Genomic DNA, 18,624 nt, shown 5'->3' with positions numbered 1-18,624 from the left:
TGTGGAGGTCAGAGGACAACTTGTAGGAGTCAGTTCTCTGCTTCCAACATGGATGTCCTGGAGATTGACCCCAGGGCATCAGGCTTGGTAGCAGGTCTCATTCCCCACTGAGCCACCTTGAAGGTCTTTACTATGGGATGTTTGTTAGTGAGTTGGCAGTTTTCTAAATGCCCTTCAGTCATTAATGAGAAACACAGACAAACATCTGGGCTGGGGTTTATAATATCATGAAATGACATTATTTGATCATACGTAGAGGTCTGTCTTTATTGGAGAAATTGGTAAGCTTATATACTCTTCTTGAGATAAAAATAGTGAAAGAGAAATGTAAGGACTTAAAGTATAAATTATAATTCAGCATATAGTTCATTTAGATAAAATTAATCTGTAAAAGAATGACTCTGGTGAGACTCAGTGGCAGGTTACCTAACAGCAATTCAGAGGGTGCAATTTTAGATAGGTTCTTCCCGTGTGTCAAGTTTGGGTTCTGTTACCGTGGTAAACAACAGCAGCTCAGAGAGGAATAGGTTTATTTGACTTGCATGTCACACATCAGTCTGTCACTGAGGGGAGGCAAGGTAGACACTCAAGCAGGAGCAGAGGCAGCAGGGCTTGTGGAAGGAAGCTGTGTACCGCATTGCTTTCCATGGCTTGCCCAGCCTGCTGTCTTATGTAACACAGGGCCGCCTGCCCGGAGGTAGTACTGCCCACACTAAACTGAGTGCCCCCCCCCATAAATTATTCATCAAGAAAATGCCCACAGATATGTTCACAGATGAATCTAATAAAGGAAGTTCTTTAAATATAAAGTTCTCTTCCCACATAACTCTGATTTGTGTAAAGTTGACAAATCTAACCAGTACACTAAGTAAAAAAAGGTCGGCCTCAGACTCAGTGATCTTCCTCTGTCAGCCTCCCAAGTGTTGGAACTGCAAGTGACTTGCCAGCATGTTTGGGTTTTGCCGTTTTTAAAAACTATCAAACGTCCCTTAGTTATCTTCTCAGCAGAGTACCCCACCTTTTGAAACGGATTTTACTGAGCAGAGCGTTGTCCTGCAGCATGAGGCAAGCACCTGCGTCCAAATGATTGGTTGCCTTAGGCTTTATTAGAAATGGATGAGGAGCCAGGTCTTGTGGAGAGACTGACTTCCTGTAAACTTGACACTGAATAGACAGAGGCAGGAGGATGCTGAATTTGAAGGCTACACGGGGAACTCTATCATAAACCCCTCTCTCTAGTAAAAGGATAGCATGGTTTTGAATACTGCCAATCTAAAATCTGTATTCTTGTGGGAAACTGTGGACTTCTTTGGAAAGGCTATAACTTTGTGCTTAACTTACACATTAAGTTTGTTTCCTTTTTCTCTGAGTTAATGAGAGTAGCAGTATGTGTTATTTCTGAGAACTGGATTAAAGTGAAGATTTGTCTGTTGTTTTTATAGAGGATTTATACTCAATATATGCTGTCTTTTCATATTTCTTTGCAGACAATACATATGTGTCAAGTTCAGAAAATGATGAGGACGTACTAGTTACTACAGACCCAATTCCTGTCATTTTCCATAGAATAGCAACAGGTAATAGTAATTTAGTTTTTTTATACTTGTTACTTTGATGCTCTTTATTTTCAGTAGCAAACACAAGTATTTACCTCTCATAAGTCTGTTCATATAATTTTTATATCTGAAGGATGTTAGTTTTTTAGTAATGTTTATATGTATCATGTCAACATTACTCTTGAAAGTGTTTTTTTTTTTTTCTTTTTTTTCTTTTTTTTTCCATCACGGTACTGCAGACAAACTGAACACAGAAACCCTGGGGCACTGAAGCTGCCTTGAAATAAATAAGAGTTGAAGAAATCTGTGTGCTTGCTCTTTAAGTTACTAGCATTTGTATGCACAATGAAAAATCAGAAGCACTTGCATGATCTGTCTTCAAAATATCTCTCAATTCTTCCACAAAAGGGGAGAAAAGCCTACAACGGTTTTACCTAGGAACTCGTGAATGTTTGGCAAACAATATGCTAAAGTCCAAAGTAATTTAAAAACCTCTTTCTTGCAGAATTAAGAAAAACAAATGATATTAACTGTTGTTTATCCATAAGATCCAAACTACAAAAGGAAAATGGGGAGGTATGTAAATTTTATTTCATTTGACTTTTTATTTTAATAGTGCTTGCAGTTTACCAGGTGTTTGCATTTAGTGTCTTGTTTATGCTACAGTAACGTATGGTGAATGAAAGGGAAACAACTTTTTGTATGGTGCTAAGATTGACCTAGAATTAACCTCACGGAAGAAGTTCCTGCTATAAATTAATAGAAAATAATCTAAATAAAATATACATGCCACGTAACTCATTTTTTATTCTTTATATATAACAATGTAGTTGACAGAAAACACCCATATGCCTTGTATCACAAGTATACATGGCTATGAATAAGTTTGATGAGATCTTTACAGTTATGTGTGTAGAATGTCTGGTCTTTTAAGCCAAAGTAGTAGAGACACAAGGGTAGACATCATATTCCAGTGGTTTTATTTATTATTTATTTATTTATTCATTGTTTTCAAAAATCCTCAAGCAAGTTTGTCTCATATCCTTGCTTTAAAAATTTTTACTTTGATACGCAAATAGCTATCAGGACATTACATAGAGAAAGTACAATGGACAGCAGTAACTGGATTGAAAGTTATGCTTACCAGATTGGTAACTTCTCTAATTGCAATCAGAGATACTCTATCCAGTAACCGATGGACGCAGAGGCAGAGATTCATAGCCAAGCACTATGCTGAGTGTCTTCCAGAAGAAAGGGAGGAGGGATTGTACCATCCAGGGAGGTCATGATGGGGGAACCCACAGAGACAGATGGCCTGAGCTCTCGGGAGCTCATGGACGCTGGACCAACAGTCAGGGAACCTGCATGGGACCGACCCAGGCCCTCTGTATGTGTGACAATCATGTAGCTTGGTCTCCTAGTAAGGCTTCTAATAGTGAGGACAGGACCTCCCCCTGGTGCTTAACTTAGTTTAGTAACCTGTTCCCCATGCTGGATTCCCTGACCTAAGGGGAGGAGCTAGGTCCTGACTCAACTCCATGTGCCATGCTCTGTGCAGGCCGATGGAAGGCCTGTCCCTTTCTGAATGGAGATGGAAAAGGAGTGGATGGGATGGAGTTAGATGGGAAAGCAGAGGGGACAGGAGGAAAGGAAAAAGAGGAAACTGGTATGCAAAATAAATAAAAAAATAGTTTAAGTAAAAAAGAAAGTCATGCTTGCAATATGACCCTTCCTTGCTGTTAGTATCACACCATTCTTTGAGATCCCCCCCCCCATATCCACTGTGAAAATTACATCTTGAAGAAAGCTCTCACTGACCAAAACCTGTTATAATGTCACCTCATACCAAGCCCCACTTCTTGATTATCATACTGGCTCAATAACTTGAAATTTAGGTCTTATTAGCAACGTGGATGATAAGAGATCTGGACCTGAAGGAAATGCTGCTTTTTTCCTCTTCTCAAAATTTTCCCTAAAAAGCAAACAAACAAATTTTGCTAATCACGACGGTGATAGAAATACCACGGCGGATTTTCATTGTGCTTCAGATAATATGACAGATGTTCGGCTCAGTTAATTAAAAACTCAGACATCGAGTTAAAGCATATTAAATAAAACACCCTCGTGAAATTTGAATTTCCAAACAAATCATTTCAGTACGCTAGAAGTTCTCTTTGTATTATGATTCATATCCAGTTGCATGATTTGATTTTTTTCCCCACTATTTCAATCCAAGTTTCCTGTTTCATATTGTTGCTTTGTGTTGGCAGTGGAAGTGGAAACCATCTTGGATAAATAATGCTGACAAGCTTTTTAATAAGCATTGAATTAGTGTGAGCCTGTCAAGCATTCTACCAGAGAAAGCCTAGAGCATAGCTGATTCTATAGAGCTTTTGATGTTCATTAAATGTGAAGCTGCAAATATTTACCTCCCTGGAAGCAAACTGCAGGAAGGTTCACTTTTAGTCAACTTCTCTTAGGGAGCTAAGTGCGTCTACAAAGTTAGCTCCCTTACCCGCTTCTGTTTTGAAGTTGTACCGACAGTGCACCGCATAAACAACCCTGGTCTGCCAGGATGTGTCTGTTACCACTGTTCCCTGGTTTGCCTGACCACTGGAACTGTCTCTTTTTTTCACTCAAAGGAGTCGCGGCAGAACAGCACGGTGGAGGAGGACTCCGAGGGCGACAATGACTCTGAAGAGTTTTATTACGGAGGGCAGGTGCGTCGCCCGCGTCCCTTTTCACTGCTGTATGGTCCTGGTGGGAGGAAGCAGCCTAGCAGTTGTTCAGGCTGTAGTAAGCAAGGGGAAAACATGAATAGATTGTTTTCACTTTCTACACGTTTTCAGAACTTAAGATTTCCTTTGCAGATCTTTCTACTGCGATCACTCACTTGCTGTCTTAATTAATTATAGAGATTTTGCACTTTGATTTTGATTATCATTTGGGCTTTCACACTGCCTTCTTTATTACTAAATTTTTGGTTAGCATGTAAGAAAATAGGCTTTGCTGTGACATTTTCACACATAGATACCATTGTACTCTGTTTCCATGTGCCCTTTCTCCCCTTCTTTCTGGTCTTCTTCCTCCTTCAAATGGTTCCCCTTTATTTTCACCATAGTCTGCATGTTCCATTGCTCCTTCTTATAGCTGGAGGCTTTTCTGTGTCCTGCCTGGTCCAACAGCCACTTATAAAGTAATGACACAGAGGCTTTATATTAACTATAATTGTTTGGCATATAGCTCAGGCTTATTGCTAGCTAACTCTTACATATAAGTTAACCCATTTCTATTAATCTGTGTTTTGCCATGTGGCCTGTGGCTTACCGATAATGCTCTAGCATCTTACTCCTCCAGCAGCTGCTGTTATCTCTCTTGACTCCTCTTTCTTTCTCCCTGTAATTAGTTTGTCTTTCCTGCCTAGCTACATTCTGCCTTACCATAGACCAAAGCAGCTTTATTCATCAACTAATAAAAGCAACACATTTGCAGCATACAGAAGGACATCCTGCATTTACGTTCTTGTTCCTCCTCCCTCTCTCTGGCCATCTTCCTATCCTCTTATAGTCACTTTAACCTATTTATATTCATCTATATTCTATCACGTGGAATTATCTCTCTTCCATATTGCACCTCCTGTATCCTTTTCATGTCTCCCGCATCTCCTTCCCAGCATCCTCTTTGTTCCCAGACGTCCCATCTAACCTCTAGCTATTGGCAGTTCACCTTTTATTACACCAATTACAGCAATACATTTTCACCCAGTGTACTAATATCCCATAACACATATATGTTAGATATATGTGTTATAAAAAGTCACAAGACTTTTCCTGAATAATGTTTAAATTTAAAGTCGAGTATTTGATTTTAGGATATAACCATACAGTATATTATTATGTTTCTATAACCTCTTTGATCAAATGCTATTGTAGCTTGTGTCCTGTGATGGAACCATAATATGATTAAATAGACCTTTAAAGATAAATTTATTATGGAAAAGAATTCATATGGCATATATTCAGAAAAAATCAGTACTTGCTAAATCAGACATGGACAAGGCAATAGAAATGTGGCCATAGTAAATTAGGCTTTCTTCCACGGAGAAACTTACTAGCTCCTGGGCACTTACCTAACTAGAGAGCACTGTATCCAGTATGCAAAAGAATCCTTCCAAGTCTGATTTTTTGTTTGCACTGCTCCTTCTTCCAGAGGGGAATTTGCTGCTTTTCTTCCATCTAGCTGTTCATTCTAAAAGGTTTCTAGACTATCTGCCAGTCATTCACTCCTTTCAAACATTTGTATTCTTTATAAAATGAATTTAGAAAACGAAAGGCAGATCACAAAAAAAAGGCTGGAAGTAGAAAGGATGTATCTCCTGGGATGTAACTGTGCAGTGAAAGTACGACGGAATAATCCAGTCCCCGGTTCCTTGCTATTGGAAGGCATTATATGTTGACGTACTCCATCATGCAGATGTATATTTGAAATACATAATGCAAATAGAAACAGAAGACATAAGTCATACTGAGTAGAAATGAATGTCATATAAAGGATTGCTCCACAACACAGTAAATAGGCTAGAGTAAGAGAAATGAAGAGAAAAAAAAACTCCACAGTGTCAGTTGCAGGATATTCTAGTATGCCATAAACTTTTAAATGCACATTCTGGTGCTTAGCATTTCTTTTCAAGGTTGAACACCACCGCAAGAGACAAAAGACTATATTTAAGAAAAGTAAATTGAAGTAACAGATTAAGAAGGACATCACAGTTTGACAATAGGTTTTTCAATTTGATGAATAACCTCTTACAGACATGATAGAACTAGTCTTGTGATTAGTCTTTAGGACTTTAGATCTATGCTTGGGTAAAAGAGAGTTCTGGTCAACCAACCATATTCTCTGGAGTTCTTATCCAAGATGTATATGTTGATCTATTGCTTACTACTTAACATATTTGAATGAGAGGGAAGATAAATATTGATTTGGCTCTTGGCATGTATACAAGGAACAAGAAAGTTGTGAAGAAATGAAGAAGAAAATGTTTGAGTTCCTATTGAAATCAGCATGCTAACTATTTATGTTAAAAATAGATTTTTATTTTTAATGCTATCATACATATGGACTGCTAAATAGGAAAGCATGACATGCTCAGACTATATATATATATATTTTTCATATATCCATACACACAACACCTATATGTGTGTATATAAAATAAATGAGTAAAAAGGAGACTATAATTACAGGGAGAATCTTCTTAAAGTTAATTTAGAAAGTCTGATTCTAACTTTAAAACATAATGAATTGTCCTAGCCGTAAGTGGATTGAAGAACTTTGTGCCAATGCTGTCAGTTTACCTGTAAGGCCAGGAGGCTTCTGCACAGGTTGTGTGGTCTCTTAGTTCTGAATTATCCTTTCGGCAGGTGAACTATGATGGTGAACTCCATAAGCATCCTCAGCTGGAGGCTGATTTGTCAGCAGTGAGAGAGATCTATGGACCACATGCAGTTTCTCTCAGGTAAACAGCTTCAGTGTGTTACACTGTTTCATAAGCCATTGGAATTTTTTGTTAGAGTAACTTCAAGGAAAGTTCTTTTCTGTGATTGTATTTGGAAATGTTTGAGGGGTTGGTTGTATTGTGTCTCTCCTGGTGCAGAATGACAGCTTTCTGACTTTTTTGTTACAAATTATTTTAAAGTTAAATTAGTTCCTTAAAGAAATAATTCATTTTGAGAGTGAGTTTTAAGAAGCAGCAGTCTTTAAATGTATACTTATCTGGGTAAGGCAGCATACACTCCTGATTTCACAAGTGTAAAGCTGAACTGGGAAGATTATCAGTCTGACGTCATGTGGCTCTGTATAGCAAGATCCTTTACCAAAAACAGAAAAAGTGCCATTATTGTTCACTATAATAGATGTTTCTGTAAGTCAGTGCCGTGTCATTATAAACAATGAAATTAAATAATGCAGAACATGTACACGGGTTACATGCCCACTGAAGGAGAGGTGGGAGACTTAATACATATGGTTTGAATGATAATGTGCTTTAGTCTATAATTAATATCTGGTAATAAACTTTCTAGTTACTTTTTATGATACTTAATGCTTTGGGAGACTCCCCTCCCTATGGTCTTTATCTGTTTAGTTTAGGATGTCGTTTGTGTCCTTATGCTGGCACCTAGAAGTCAGGGTGGCTTTCTTTGCATATAGTGTAGTCTTTGGGTCTCCATGGAATTTTAGGCTCCTTTAACAGCCTGACCTCAATTCCAGCCCTACCTACCAAACACCCCAGCTGGACCAGGGGACCCAGCGCTTGCACAGTTTGATTCTTGTCGAGGAGTCCTCCCTGTGTGCACCACTGTGAGGGTCAGCTGCTTAAGCCCTGCTCAGATCTCAGCATAGACGGCTCAGCCTGTGTTCTGTGTACCCGGCGCTATTACATTTCAGTGCTTTATTAATAATTTACCAACTGGACTGAGATTTGTAATAGTTGTGGCACCACCTTTTATTTGTGGTATTGCTTTGGTTTGTTTTTTAAATCATTGTTCTGGAACTCAACATCATATAGGTAGATGGCACAAGATAGATTGCATGGTGGATCCTTGACTGTCTCCAGTGGCAGAGTCTGAAAAGGACACACTATCTGGCTGTCACTCTTCAGTGGATGTACCCTAGTTCGAGAAGATGAACAAATATTTTTACTTTGGAAGTCTACACATCAGTAATTTATGATTGCCAAATATTTCATTTCAATTTTGGAAATAACAGTTCACTGCCACCTCTAGCCTAGCTAAGTGAGGATTGAGTCCCCAGAGCATCTCTCTCAATTTTGGAGGTGCATGAAGCTGACAATGGTGGGATTATACTCAGTAAATGAAGTTTTTACAGCTTTTCAAAATTTAGCTAAGAAGCTGTGATCATTCCACAGCTGGTCTCTTGTGTGGTCCAGATTAAGTACTGTGGACATTCAGTGTTACATAGTGTATGCATGAGGATGGTACAGGAGCCACTGGCAAATTATCCAAAACTATGGCTTCTTTTTTTCCCTACAATAGTAGAACTTTTCTAGGAAACTTAAAACTTTAATTTCTTTTTTTATTTAGCTATATATTTTTCTCTGTTCCCCTCCCTTTCTCTCCCCTCCCCTTCTACCCTCTCCCATAGTCCCTATGCTTCCAATTTACTCAGGAGATCTTGCCTTTTTTCTACTTCCCGTGTACATTAGATCCATGTATGTCTCTCTTTGGGGCCTCTTTGTTGACTAGGTTCTCTGGGATTGTGAAATGTAGGCTGCTTTTTTTTTCTTTATGTCTAAAAGTCACTTATGAGTGAATACATATGGTATTTGTCTTTCTGGGTCTGGGTTACGTCACTCAATATGATGTTTTCTAGATTCATTCATTTCCCCACAAATTTCAAGATTTCATCATTTTTTCTGCTGTGTAGTCCCTTGTGTAAATGAATCACATTTTCCCTATACATTCTTCAGTCAAGGGGCATTTAGGTTGTTTCCAGGTTCTAGTTATGACAAATAATGCTGCTTATGAACATAGTTGAGCACCTGCCCTTGTGGTACAATTGAGCATCCTTGAGTATATACCCAAAAGTGGTGTTGCTGGGTCTTGAGGTAGGTTGTTTTCTAATTTTCTGAGAAATCACCACACTGACATCCAAAGGGGCTGTACCAGCTTGCACTCCCACCAGCAATGCAGGAGTGTTCCCTTTTCCCCATATCCTCTCCAGCATAAGTTGTCATCAGTGTTTTTGGTTTTGGTCATTTTTACAGGTGTAAGATAGAATCTTAGATTTGTTTTGATTTGTACTTCTCTCATGGCTAAGGATTAAAATTTTAATTTTGAATGCAATAATCTCCCCACTAAAAGAAGGCTATGAAATATAAATATGATTGAACCTGGAATTCAGCTTCCCATCCTCCCCTTAAAGCACATATTATTGCTTAGAGTTGATGCTTTTTATATTTAAATTTTTTTCTAAAACACATTCCCATATTTTCTTAGCTGTCATACGACTATGACAGTTTTGTTTCCTCACCAAGTATTTATAAGTATGGTTTGGCAAGTCTGGTGGTCCCTATTAGTGTTCTATTAATAGCATGGTATTGACAGTTATGATGTGCTACAATTACATAAAAGTGCTTGGAGTTCCAACCAAATGAAATACCTAAAAGTCATAAATGACTTGAATTTTTTTCTCCTTGCCTATCTCCCTTACAACAGTTTTGATCCCACTTAAGTCTCAATATAAGCTGTAGTCTTGCCTTGCCCAGATTTTTTTTCCTAGCTATAGAAGATGGTTGCTGAACAAATGATCTCTAGAAGTCTCTTGACATGAAGTAGACCACAGCAAAACTTGTTCAATTTACTTTAAATAGATAAAATGAATTTACAGCCTAGCCCAGTCTTCTGGCCCCAGACACACTGGGAAATGGGTAACTACCCATTAGGTAGAAGGCCTTGGAATCTTCCTCGCAGAGTTCCAAGTCTATTGAAACCAGAATGTTCTAATTAACTGTTCTTTCACTTAATTGAGGCTTATAAGGAACTTAATGGGGTTTGAAGAGCAGAAGCACCTTAATATGCACAATAGGCTATTTGGTGTCATCTTTTTTTCTTTTTTATGTGACACCTAATGAGAAAGGCAGCTAACCACATCTGAGTTCTTTATAAGAGATAGAAATAGCTGATTGCCTCAGCAGAAGCAAATCCCTTTTAACTGCAGGCTAAATGTAGATATGGAAAAAGTAATTGGTAATAGATTACTAATATTGATAATGGAAGCTCGATCCATCCTTACATAAGAAACGAAACAGTGGCTGCGTGGAACCATGCATGTCAGGGTTGAGGATGATTTTGACACAGAATCTTGTGAATGGGAGGTGAGTTAGAGCCTATAGGATAAATATCTGCTGGTTGGAGCAAATGTGCTTCATCTTGAATCATGTAGCAGTATGCACATGTGCGTGTTTCTCTTGTAAATGTAGTCCTTTAGCTGTGTGTTCATAAACTAGTCATTTGGAAACAATCTGAATTGAGGAATTTTAGAAATGGAAAGAAATTTTCATTCCCCTGGAAAGACATGGTTTCGGTAGTCACCTTGTGAAATGTCAAACTTCTATCTTAGATACCTGATCTTTCGTTTATGATGACACTTTTCATTTCTAAAATACTGGCATTGTTGGAGTACCCAGCCTCTTACTGTAGCTAAGGCATGATGTGGCAGGATGCTCCCAGGTTTGTGGGAGTGGCACGTTTTGATTGCCTTTACTGATGGATGGCTGGGATTAGTCTTTCTGATTTGACATTTCAGAAATACAAGAGTATTCTGAAGATCCTATACTTGGAGAACAAATGAATATCACTAGATTGATAACCATGAGGCCAGTACCTCCTAAGAGAAAATAAAAAACGAAAAATAAACATAAAGCAAAGGGAGAAAAAACCTTAGGTATAACTCAGGTCATCCACGTCCGTTCTTCTGAACCTATAACTTTCCATTTACACCATTCCTAGGAAGTGCTGCCTTCTCCTCGTTTCCCCCCGTCCTGTCATGGCATTGTGTTCTCTTTGCCTGGCCCTTTTGGTACTTGGCATAGACATACAACAATCCTGGCCAGTGAATTATGTACATATGTGCTGAAGAGTGTGTCTCTAGTCCTGTGTCTTCTGTATTCTGTCCCCCTTGGCACCACAGTCATGACCATGACCAGCCCCCATTCCCTCGGTCCCTTGTAGGGTGAAGTACAAACCGTTAGTGTTGAGCCATTGAGCTCTTGAGGATGCTTCTTCACCACACAAGGGAGCCTACACAGAATTCTGTTATTCATCAAAGGAAGATGTTGAGCTGTAGGTGTGTAGTATCCTATCTAGCATATCGATTTCTTTCTGAGTTGAGGGTATTAAAAAAAATTCTGTAAGTCAAAATCAGGGAAGCCTTGAGAGGACATGCACAGTGCAAAGTAACTAAAAGGGGAAGGGTCTTCCAATCACACAAATATAATTGAGATGTAAGCTTCAATCTATCAGATTCTGCATGTTCATCTCTGCTCCCAAAGCCTGGACGTCGTTCAGGCAAAAGCAACGGTTTTTAAGCTGCCCATAAAGTCACGGCAGCTTTCTGCTCTAGTCCTCTTCTGCACTATTGTTTTGTCTCACAAAAGATTGCTTTGCCTTCTCGTCTGCATCTAAAGTCTTCTCAGCTTGTCTCTTTGAGCAATTTATAGCTGTGTTGGATAACAGTCTTGGAAAAGCTTTAATCTTGCCAAGACTTCTTCCTGGTGACTGAGTTTGCATATTTCTTGGCCCATTCACAAACATCTCTCCCACACTGGGCAGAAACACACACTGAGTAGGCATGCAGAGATAGACATGCAAGCTGCGGAGTTTCAGATGTCACAGGAAGGTGTGTGTTTTTTCCTACGGAGCTTCTCAAAGTGTCACTGCCTAGTGGTTGGAAGTAGGAGAAGTTCAATAACAGTAAATGTCTGTTTCTCAAGAATCTTGGGTAGAATTGTGTATATATAAATCTATAGCTTTTTGACAGTTAATAAGGAAAAAATAGATATTTAAAATATTTTGATAATAACTATTCTCACAAATAATCTTGATCAAGTTGTTTTAACTATAGTAACAGTAACTGAGGTTACTGAACTAACTGAGGTTTTTAGAGAAGAAAAGCCAGTATAGTCTAATATTCTGTATAGTATACACATTAAATATATTAATATATATTTGAATGTCTCATGAGCATTTATTTTTGGGGGGGAGTGGGAGAGCTTATTTCAGCTTACATTTTATAATCCAACACTGAAGGATGCCAGAACATGACAGCAAAGCAGGAGCCTAGAGGCAGGAACTTATGCTGACACCATGGAGGGATGCTACCTACTGATTTTTTTCCCCATGGCTTGTCATGAACCTTTCATCTCTCCTCCCTCTGTCCCCCCTCTGTCCCTCCATCTTCTCTGTCTGTCTGTCTTTGTGGATATTTTCTTTCTGTAGCCATGGCTGGCCTCAAACTCACAGAGATCCACCTGCCTCTGCCTCCCAAGTGCTGGGATTAAAAACATGTGCCACCCCTGCCCAGCTAAGGAGCATTTCTTTGGTGCCATTAAAAACAGGAAAAGGCAGTGACCAGTTTCTCACAGTGTCTTCATAAACTTATGGTTATTGACAATAAACACGTCTCCCCTTTTAAAATGCTAGTGATCAGATTTAGGGTCCTGGGCATGCTGGGCTACATCATATCACTAAGCGGCTACACCTTGTCCTGGGGCGCTGCAGGTGTCTTGAACCCATTATGAAGCCCAGACAGGGCCGTGGGTTCTTCATTCCTGTCATTGATCCTGGCGTATGCAGATATTTTCGGATAATCACCTGTCAGTATCTTAAGTATTATGTAATTTTCAAAATATGTTGACTTAAGGAGAAGCTCTTTAAGGAGCCAGAAATCGGGCTGTGGGTAGAGAGGACCATTATGTAGCAGATTTTCCTAGACCCGCCATTCCAGGGTAAACCAACCACAGTAAATTATTTCTCTGTAATTTCCCCCATCTCAAAACTAAGGGGGGAATATTCAATTTCAATTTGACGTGGTCTTGTCACAGCAAATAAATTGAGGCTGTACACAAAATTGTTTCGTCATAAACTGAGTCCTGCATCCAGATCGCAGTCACAGTTCGAATTGCTTTCATCTGTCAGCATTCAGTGCGTTTCTGTTGCCGATCTGAGCCGTGGACAGTGATTTGGATACAGAAGTGGTCTTGATAACTAGGTCACTCCATCTGGATAAACTGTAATCATGCTTTGTGTCTCCTAGTGGGAAACATGAAATTACTGGCATTATGTAAAATGGGCATCACCACCAAGATGAGTTTGTATCTGCACAGTGCCATTTGTGAACTCTGAATTAAAAACAAAAAGAAGTGTAACCATTTCCAGATATATGCATGCATAGCACTGCTAATTGCTTTTTTAAAGTAGTGTGCCAGTGCTCTGCCATGGTAAAGAAAAGGGCCTGTAGCCCAGGATCTCACTTCCTTTAGAAAAAAAAAATCATACTAGAAATAGGGAAGAAACTATTAATGGAAAAATCCAAGGAAATCATCCGAGGACTATTAATACTTTTAATGTTCACAATGAATGGTTTTAAAATACATGTCATATTTTGATAATGCCTTTCTATTGGGTCCTTTGAGCTACTTACAGAGAATCCACTGTGGATTAGGGTTTTGTGTATGTCTGAATCCTTCCTCTCTGCCTCTTACCCACACACTTCAAGCTAAGATGTTCTACTAATGCAATTATAAAGAGGAGAGAAAGAGAAGGCATCGTGACAAAGAAGTGGGAAGTAGCAATCTTGATAAATTGGCTGTTGTGATTATAGGTCACTCTAACCCTTCGAATAACAGCTCAGTAATCTGTTGACTGTCTCAGATAAGTCATCCCATTCATTTGACGTCATCATTACAGAAATTACTGTTATGAGAAGACAGGTGTGTAGAGCTTTCTTTCTTTCTGAGGAAGCATTTTGTCAGTATTTATGATGCAAAAGAACCCAGTGCATCGGAGAGGTTTAATTGGTTCACAGTAGCTTCACTCTTGCAACCGTTTAAATGTGTGATTTTGAAGAGCACCACAGAAAGCACTAATTTGATCAAAGGAGAGAAATGATAAGAAAAAATATACTTTATATGGGAAAGACTAGAGTGAGGCTGAGGCAAAACTAATGCCAGGTGTTGGGACTCACACCTGTAATCCCACACTTGGGAAGACTAGTACTGCCAGAGAGCTGTGATGTATGCCACTTTATTGCTTTATAAGGCATAATCAAACACAGCGAAAACAGTTCAATAGTATCTGTAATGTTTACGTATCCCCTCTCTCTGTCCATTCCCATCTTCCCTCCCGCTCTCTCTTTCCCTCCTTGATTTCCCACATAATCCACAGTGACCCTGAACTCACTATGTAGCTAAGGATAACTTTGAACTTACGATCCTGCTGACTTTGCCTCCAGAGTGTTGATTCAGTTATGCAGCACCATTCATGAATTTATGCTTTACCTGGAGGTCAATCCTGAGGTTTCATGTATGCTTAGTGAACACTCTCCCAGTTGATCTAAATCACTAGCCATGTTTTGTGGGCATTAATTTATCACACACACACACACGCGCGCGCACACACACACACACACACACACACACACACACACACATATAAAATCCTCAGAACATTTTCTACCAACTATGAGTTCAATTTAAGTATTGCCTATTCATTTCTTTAATTTTGGTTATTTTCATATTTTATCCCTGATTCACAACTCCATAAGAATTATATGAGCACATAAAAATATGGACACGTATATTAAGAGTATTATTTTTGTTTTCTTTTCAATAAATTAAATAAATTACATAAATTACAAACCATGCTGTACATAAGTTGGCCTTCACAATGCCTTTATATAACCCAGGGATAGAATGCACAGGCAGAGTGCTGTTTTAACATATGCATTAAAAAAAGAAAGAAAAACAAGGGAAAAATAAATCCCACACTGGATATTGACTGGAATGCCTTTATGTGGTTCATATAGTAGTTATTTAGCTGCTTGCCACAGTGTCAGACTTTAGGTTACCTGTACAAAAACCATGGGGCTGTGCGTGTAAAAGCACCTGGACCAGTTTCCAAGCTGTCCATGTCCATGGCAGAAGAAGAATCCATTAGCATTTTATTGCATGTCACTCTTACTTGTTCATATCAGAAACTCCTTTCTTCCCTTAAAGTCAGCTCCGTGTCCAGTGAATGGGTGGGGATACTAGAGCAGTCACATGGGGACACTATTGTGACTCAGGGAACTGGGACTCTTTGGTACCATGAACCAAGCAACTCTTGAATTTATGTATGCAAATGCATGCATAATATATATCTGTCTTGTTGTAAAAATAGACAAAAAAATGACAGTCCAAGTTAGTTTATTCATATACTAGGTCATTTCTAATCTTAAAAGTCAGCAATTAGAGCCGGGCAGTGGTGGCTCATGACTTTAATCCCTGCACTCAGGAGGCAGAGGCAGGCAGATCTCTCTATGAGTTCGAGGCCAGCCTGGTCTACAGGAGTTAGTTCCAGGACAGCTAGGGCTGTTACACAGAGAAAGCCTGTCTTGAAAAACAGAAACAAACAAAAGAGTCAACAATCTAAATTAGTGACTATCTTTCTAATTACAATAACCAGTCACATACTAACTACTAAAGAAAATGAAACATTCATGTTAATCTTTGCTTCCAGGGAATATGGAGCTATTGATGACGTAGATATTGACCTGCACATTGATGTCAGCTTTCTGGATGTAAGTGTCAATTTCTATAATATGACCCACATATTTAAAGGGATTTATCTTCATTCTAAGACACTCAGCTTTGGGTATTTTTTTTAGCACATCATGCTCTGCTTTTCTTCAAGTGATTTATGAAGACTGATCAATGAAGCTGAGATCATACATTGTTTTCATTGTTTTTCCATATATCCTGAACCATCTGTGTTTTAGTTAGAGTGCTTCATTATATAAGTTCTCAATTTTATTTGTCATACAGAAAGGCAAAAATGAAAGAATGCTTTGGCCTCCTTTTTACACAACATTGTTTTTTGAAATAATTTATAGGTCTTTACAATTTATGTATTCCATTAGCCTAAGTTTAAAAGTCATGATTTGATTTTTATTTTAAGGTTTGAAAGATGTCAAACTCATCTTTTCAATTCTTTTGTGCAGGAGGAGATTGCTGTGGCTTGGGAAGTGATCCGAACAGAACCTATTATCGTCCGATTGCACTGTTCACTGACACAGTATTTAAATGGCCCAGGTTAGTCTCATTTCTCCATTGTTTTCGAGAGTAGGACATTAGCCCATACTCTTCTTTTTATAGTAAAATTCTCTTCATCTTCTTTACTGCTCCTGCATTTAACATAAGAAAGGCCTGGCCTAGTTGATTTTCTCATAATTCTCTCATACACTTGTTAAATTGGGGGCTTGTTCAATTTTTGCTTCCATATCCATCTTAATAGTAAATTTCTAAAACAGTTATGACTTTCTTGTTGAAAACTGGGGAGGAATTGGATTTCAAAGAGACTATTATGTATAATATATGAGTAGAGGTAGAAATATTGTGCTTGAAAGGAGACAACCAGTTATTCCAGGGCAAATAAGTAGGTTTTATCTTGACTTATGATTTTAATTATTGCAAACAGGTAAAATGGTGAAAAAACATTGTGTTAAATTTTATTCAGAAGGCAATGTTGTACTGTTGACAGCAATTACATTATTATTTATTGTTTCAGAATTTCATACTTGCATGCAATGTATTTTGGTCAAATCTACTTTCTTCTACTTCCTTCCTTTCCTCCACTGATAAGGTTTCCCTCTTAATCTCTCCTTCCCCCTCTCCTTTGTTCCTCTCTTTTAAAATTCCAAATTCACTTAATGCTTTGCTAGATGCTGGTTGCATGGGCCATCAGCTGGAGCTTGGGGTCTTTCAATTCCCTGAAGAAAACTCACTTTCTCTCTGACAGTAGCCATCCACTGCTAGAATCCCCTGAGCCAGAAGGGGGACAGAGTGAGTCTCTCCCATCCATTCTGATTTTGGTTGGCTCAGCTTTATGCATTTAGTCACAGCTACTGTGAATTCATGTGTGCAATAGGCCTGCCATGTCCAGAAAACACCATCTTCATCTTGCTGTCTGCATCCAGTACCTCTGTCTCTTACAATTTTTCTGCCCACTCTTATGAGATGATCCCTGAGCCTTAGGAGGTGGGAGTGTGATTAAATGAGGCTTTATTTCTTTAGGGGTGTTTTGTAGCTTTTCTTGGAAGATATCCATATTTATAGTAAAAAGAACCTGTAGAAATTTGTGACTAATCCAAGATTTAGCTTGACCTACTTAACAGTTCTTTTTTGAGAAGTTTTTAATTCTATGTTCTAGCAATGTACGAACAGCACTAATTTGAAGTATAGTATTTAGTTGGGGCTAATCTTTCTGTGAATAAAAGAAAAGGGACAAGCATTTTACACTTTGAAATTAAAGAGAAATAATTTTTATTGTATGTGCTTTAAACATGAATACATTTGTTATGATAATATGTGTTACATAGAATTGTTGATCTGTAAGTCCAGTTCCTGATTAAAGACACAAACCCTGTTTTGTTGAAGAGGTTGAACAGTTGTCATTAATAAGCTCTGTTGTTTAAAGCATCTCATTATTGATATCTCTATGCCTATGCTTACATGATCAGAGTGTATAGAATGAATTTTCAAGCATTTTTCACTCCCATTATCCTCTCTCACTTCCCTCACTGTTCTGCTGAAGCCCTTCTTCTGACAACAAACCCTTCCTACTTTGATGTCCCATGTGTGTGTGTATCCATGTGTGTCTGTGTATGTGCGTGTGCATGTGCATGTGTGTGTATGTGTATGTCTCCCACTGAGATTAATTATGGTTCTTTGGATGAGCATAAGTATAGTGTTATTTACTGGAACATAGGCAACTTATCAGTGGCTATAACACTGAAGGAAACATTAACGTTCCTCTAGACCAGTAGTTCTCAACCTTTCTAATGCTGCCACCCTTTAATACAATTCCTCATGTTGTGGTGACACCCAACCATAAATTATTCCATTACTACTTTATAACTGGAATTTTTCTACTATTATGGATCATAATGTAAATATATGATGTGCAGACAGTTTAAGACAAACCTTGTGGAAGGGTCATTCGGACCCCAAAAGGGTCTGAAGGGATCATGACCCACAGCTTGAGAGAATACTGTTGTAGACCCTCAGTGAGGAGAAGACCTTCTGAGCAGGGTCTCAGTCTTACGAGGATCCTTTGCAGCTAGCCACAGCTTTAGTGAATCCACAAGACCAGTGGCCGGCCATGTCTTGTCCTGAAGTCTCGCTCATGACTCTCTTCCCCCATTGTGTTCTTTCCATCCCTTTTTGGGCATATTTCCTGAGCTTTTGGTGTACTGCTATAGGAATTCTGTTTAGGAATGACCATGTCACAGG

The 18,624-nt window shown here is 38.7% G+C and overlaps 1 protein-coding gene across 1 annotated transcript in view; it reads left to right on the top strand.

Moving 5' to 3' along the window:
- The window catches only part of Parp8 (poly(ADP-ribose) polymerase family member 8), a 160,317-nt gene that overhangs the window by 90,580 nt on the left and 51,113 nt on the right, over nt 1-18,624 (top strand). Inside the window, exons 5-10 of the mRNA XM_005356827.3 lie at nt 1,488-1,577; nt 2,062-2,132; nt 4,199-4,276; nt 6,980-7,074; nt 15,854-15,914; nt 16,335-16,425. Of these exons, the coding sequence (XP_005356884.1) occupies nt 1,488-1,577; nt 2,062-2,132; nt 4,199-4,276; nt 6,980-7,074; nt 15,854-15,914; nt 16,335-16,425 (486 nt within the window). The remainder of the gene's footprint in view (nt 1-1,487; nt 1,578-2,061; nt 2,133-4,198; nt 4,277-6,979; nt 7,075-15,853; nt 15,915-16,334; nt 16,426-18,624) is intronic.

Source organism: Microtus ochrogaster, chromosome 19 (assembly GCF_000317375.1).
Source record: "Microtus ochrogaster isolate Prairie Vole_2 chromosome 19, MicOch1.0, whole genome shotgun sequence".
NCBI lineage: Eukaryota > Metazoa > Chordata > Mammalia > Rodentia > Cricetidae > Microtus > Microtus ochrogaster.
Note: the sequence above shows the minus strand (reverse complement) of the source record. Positions and strands in the feature narration are given on the sequence as shown.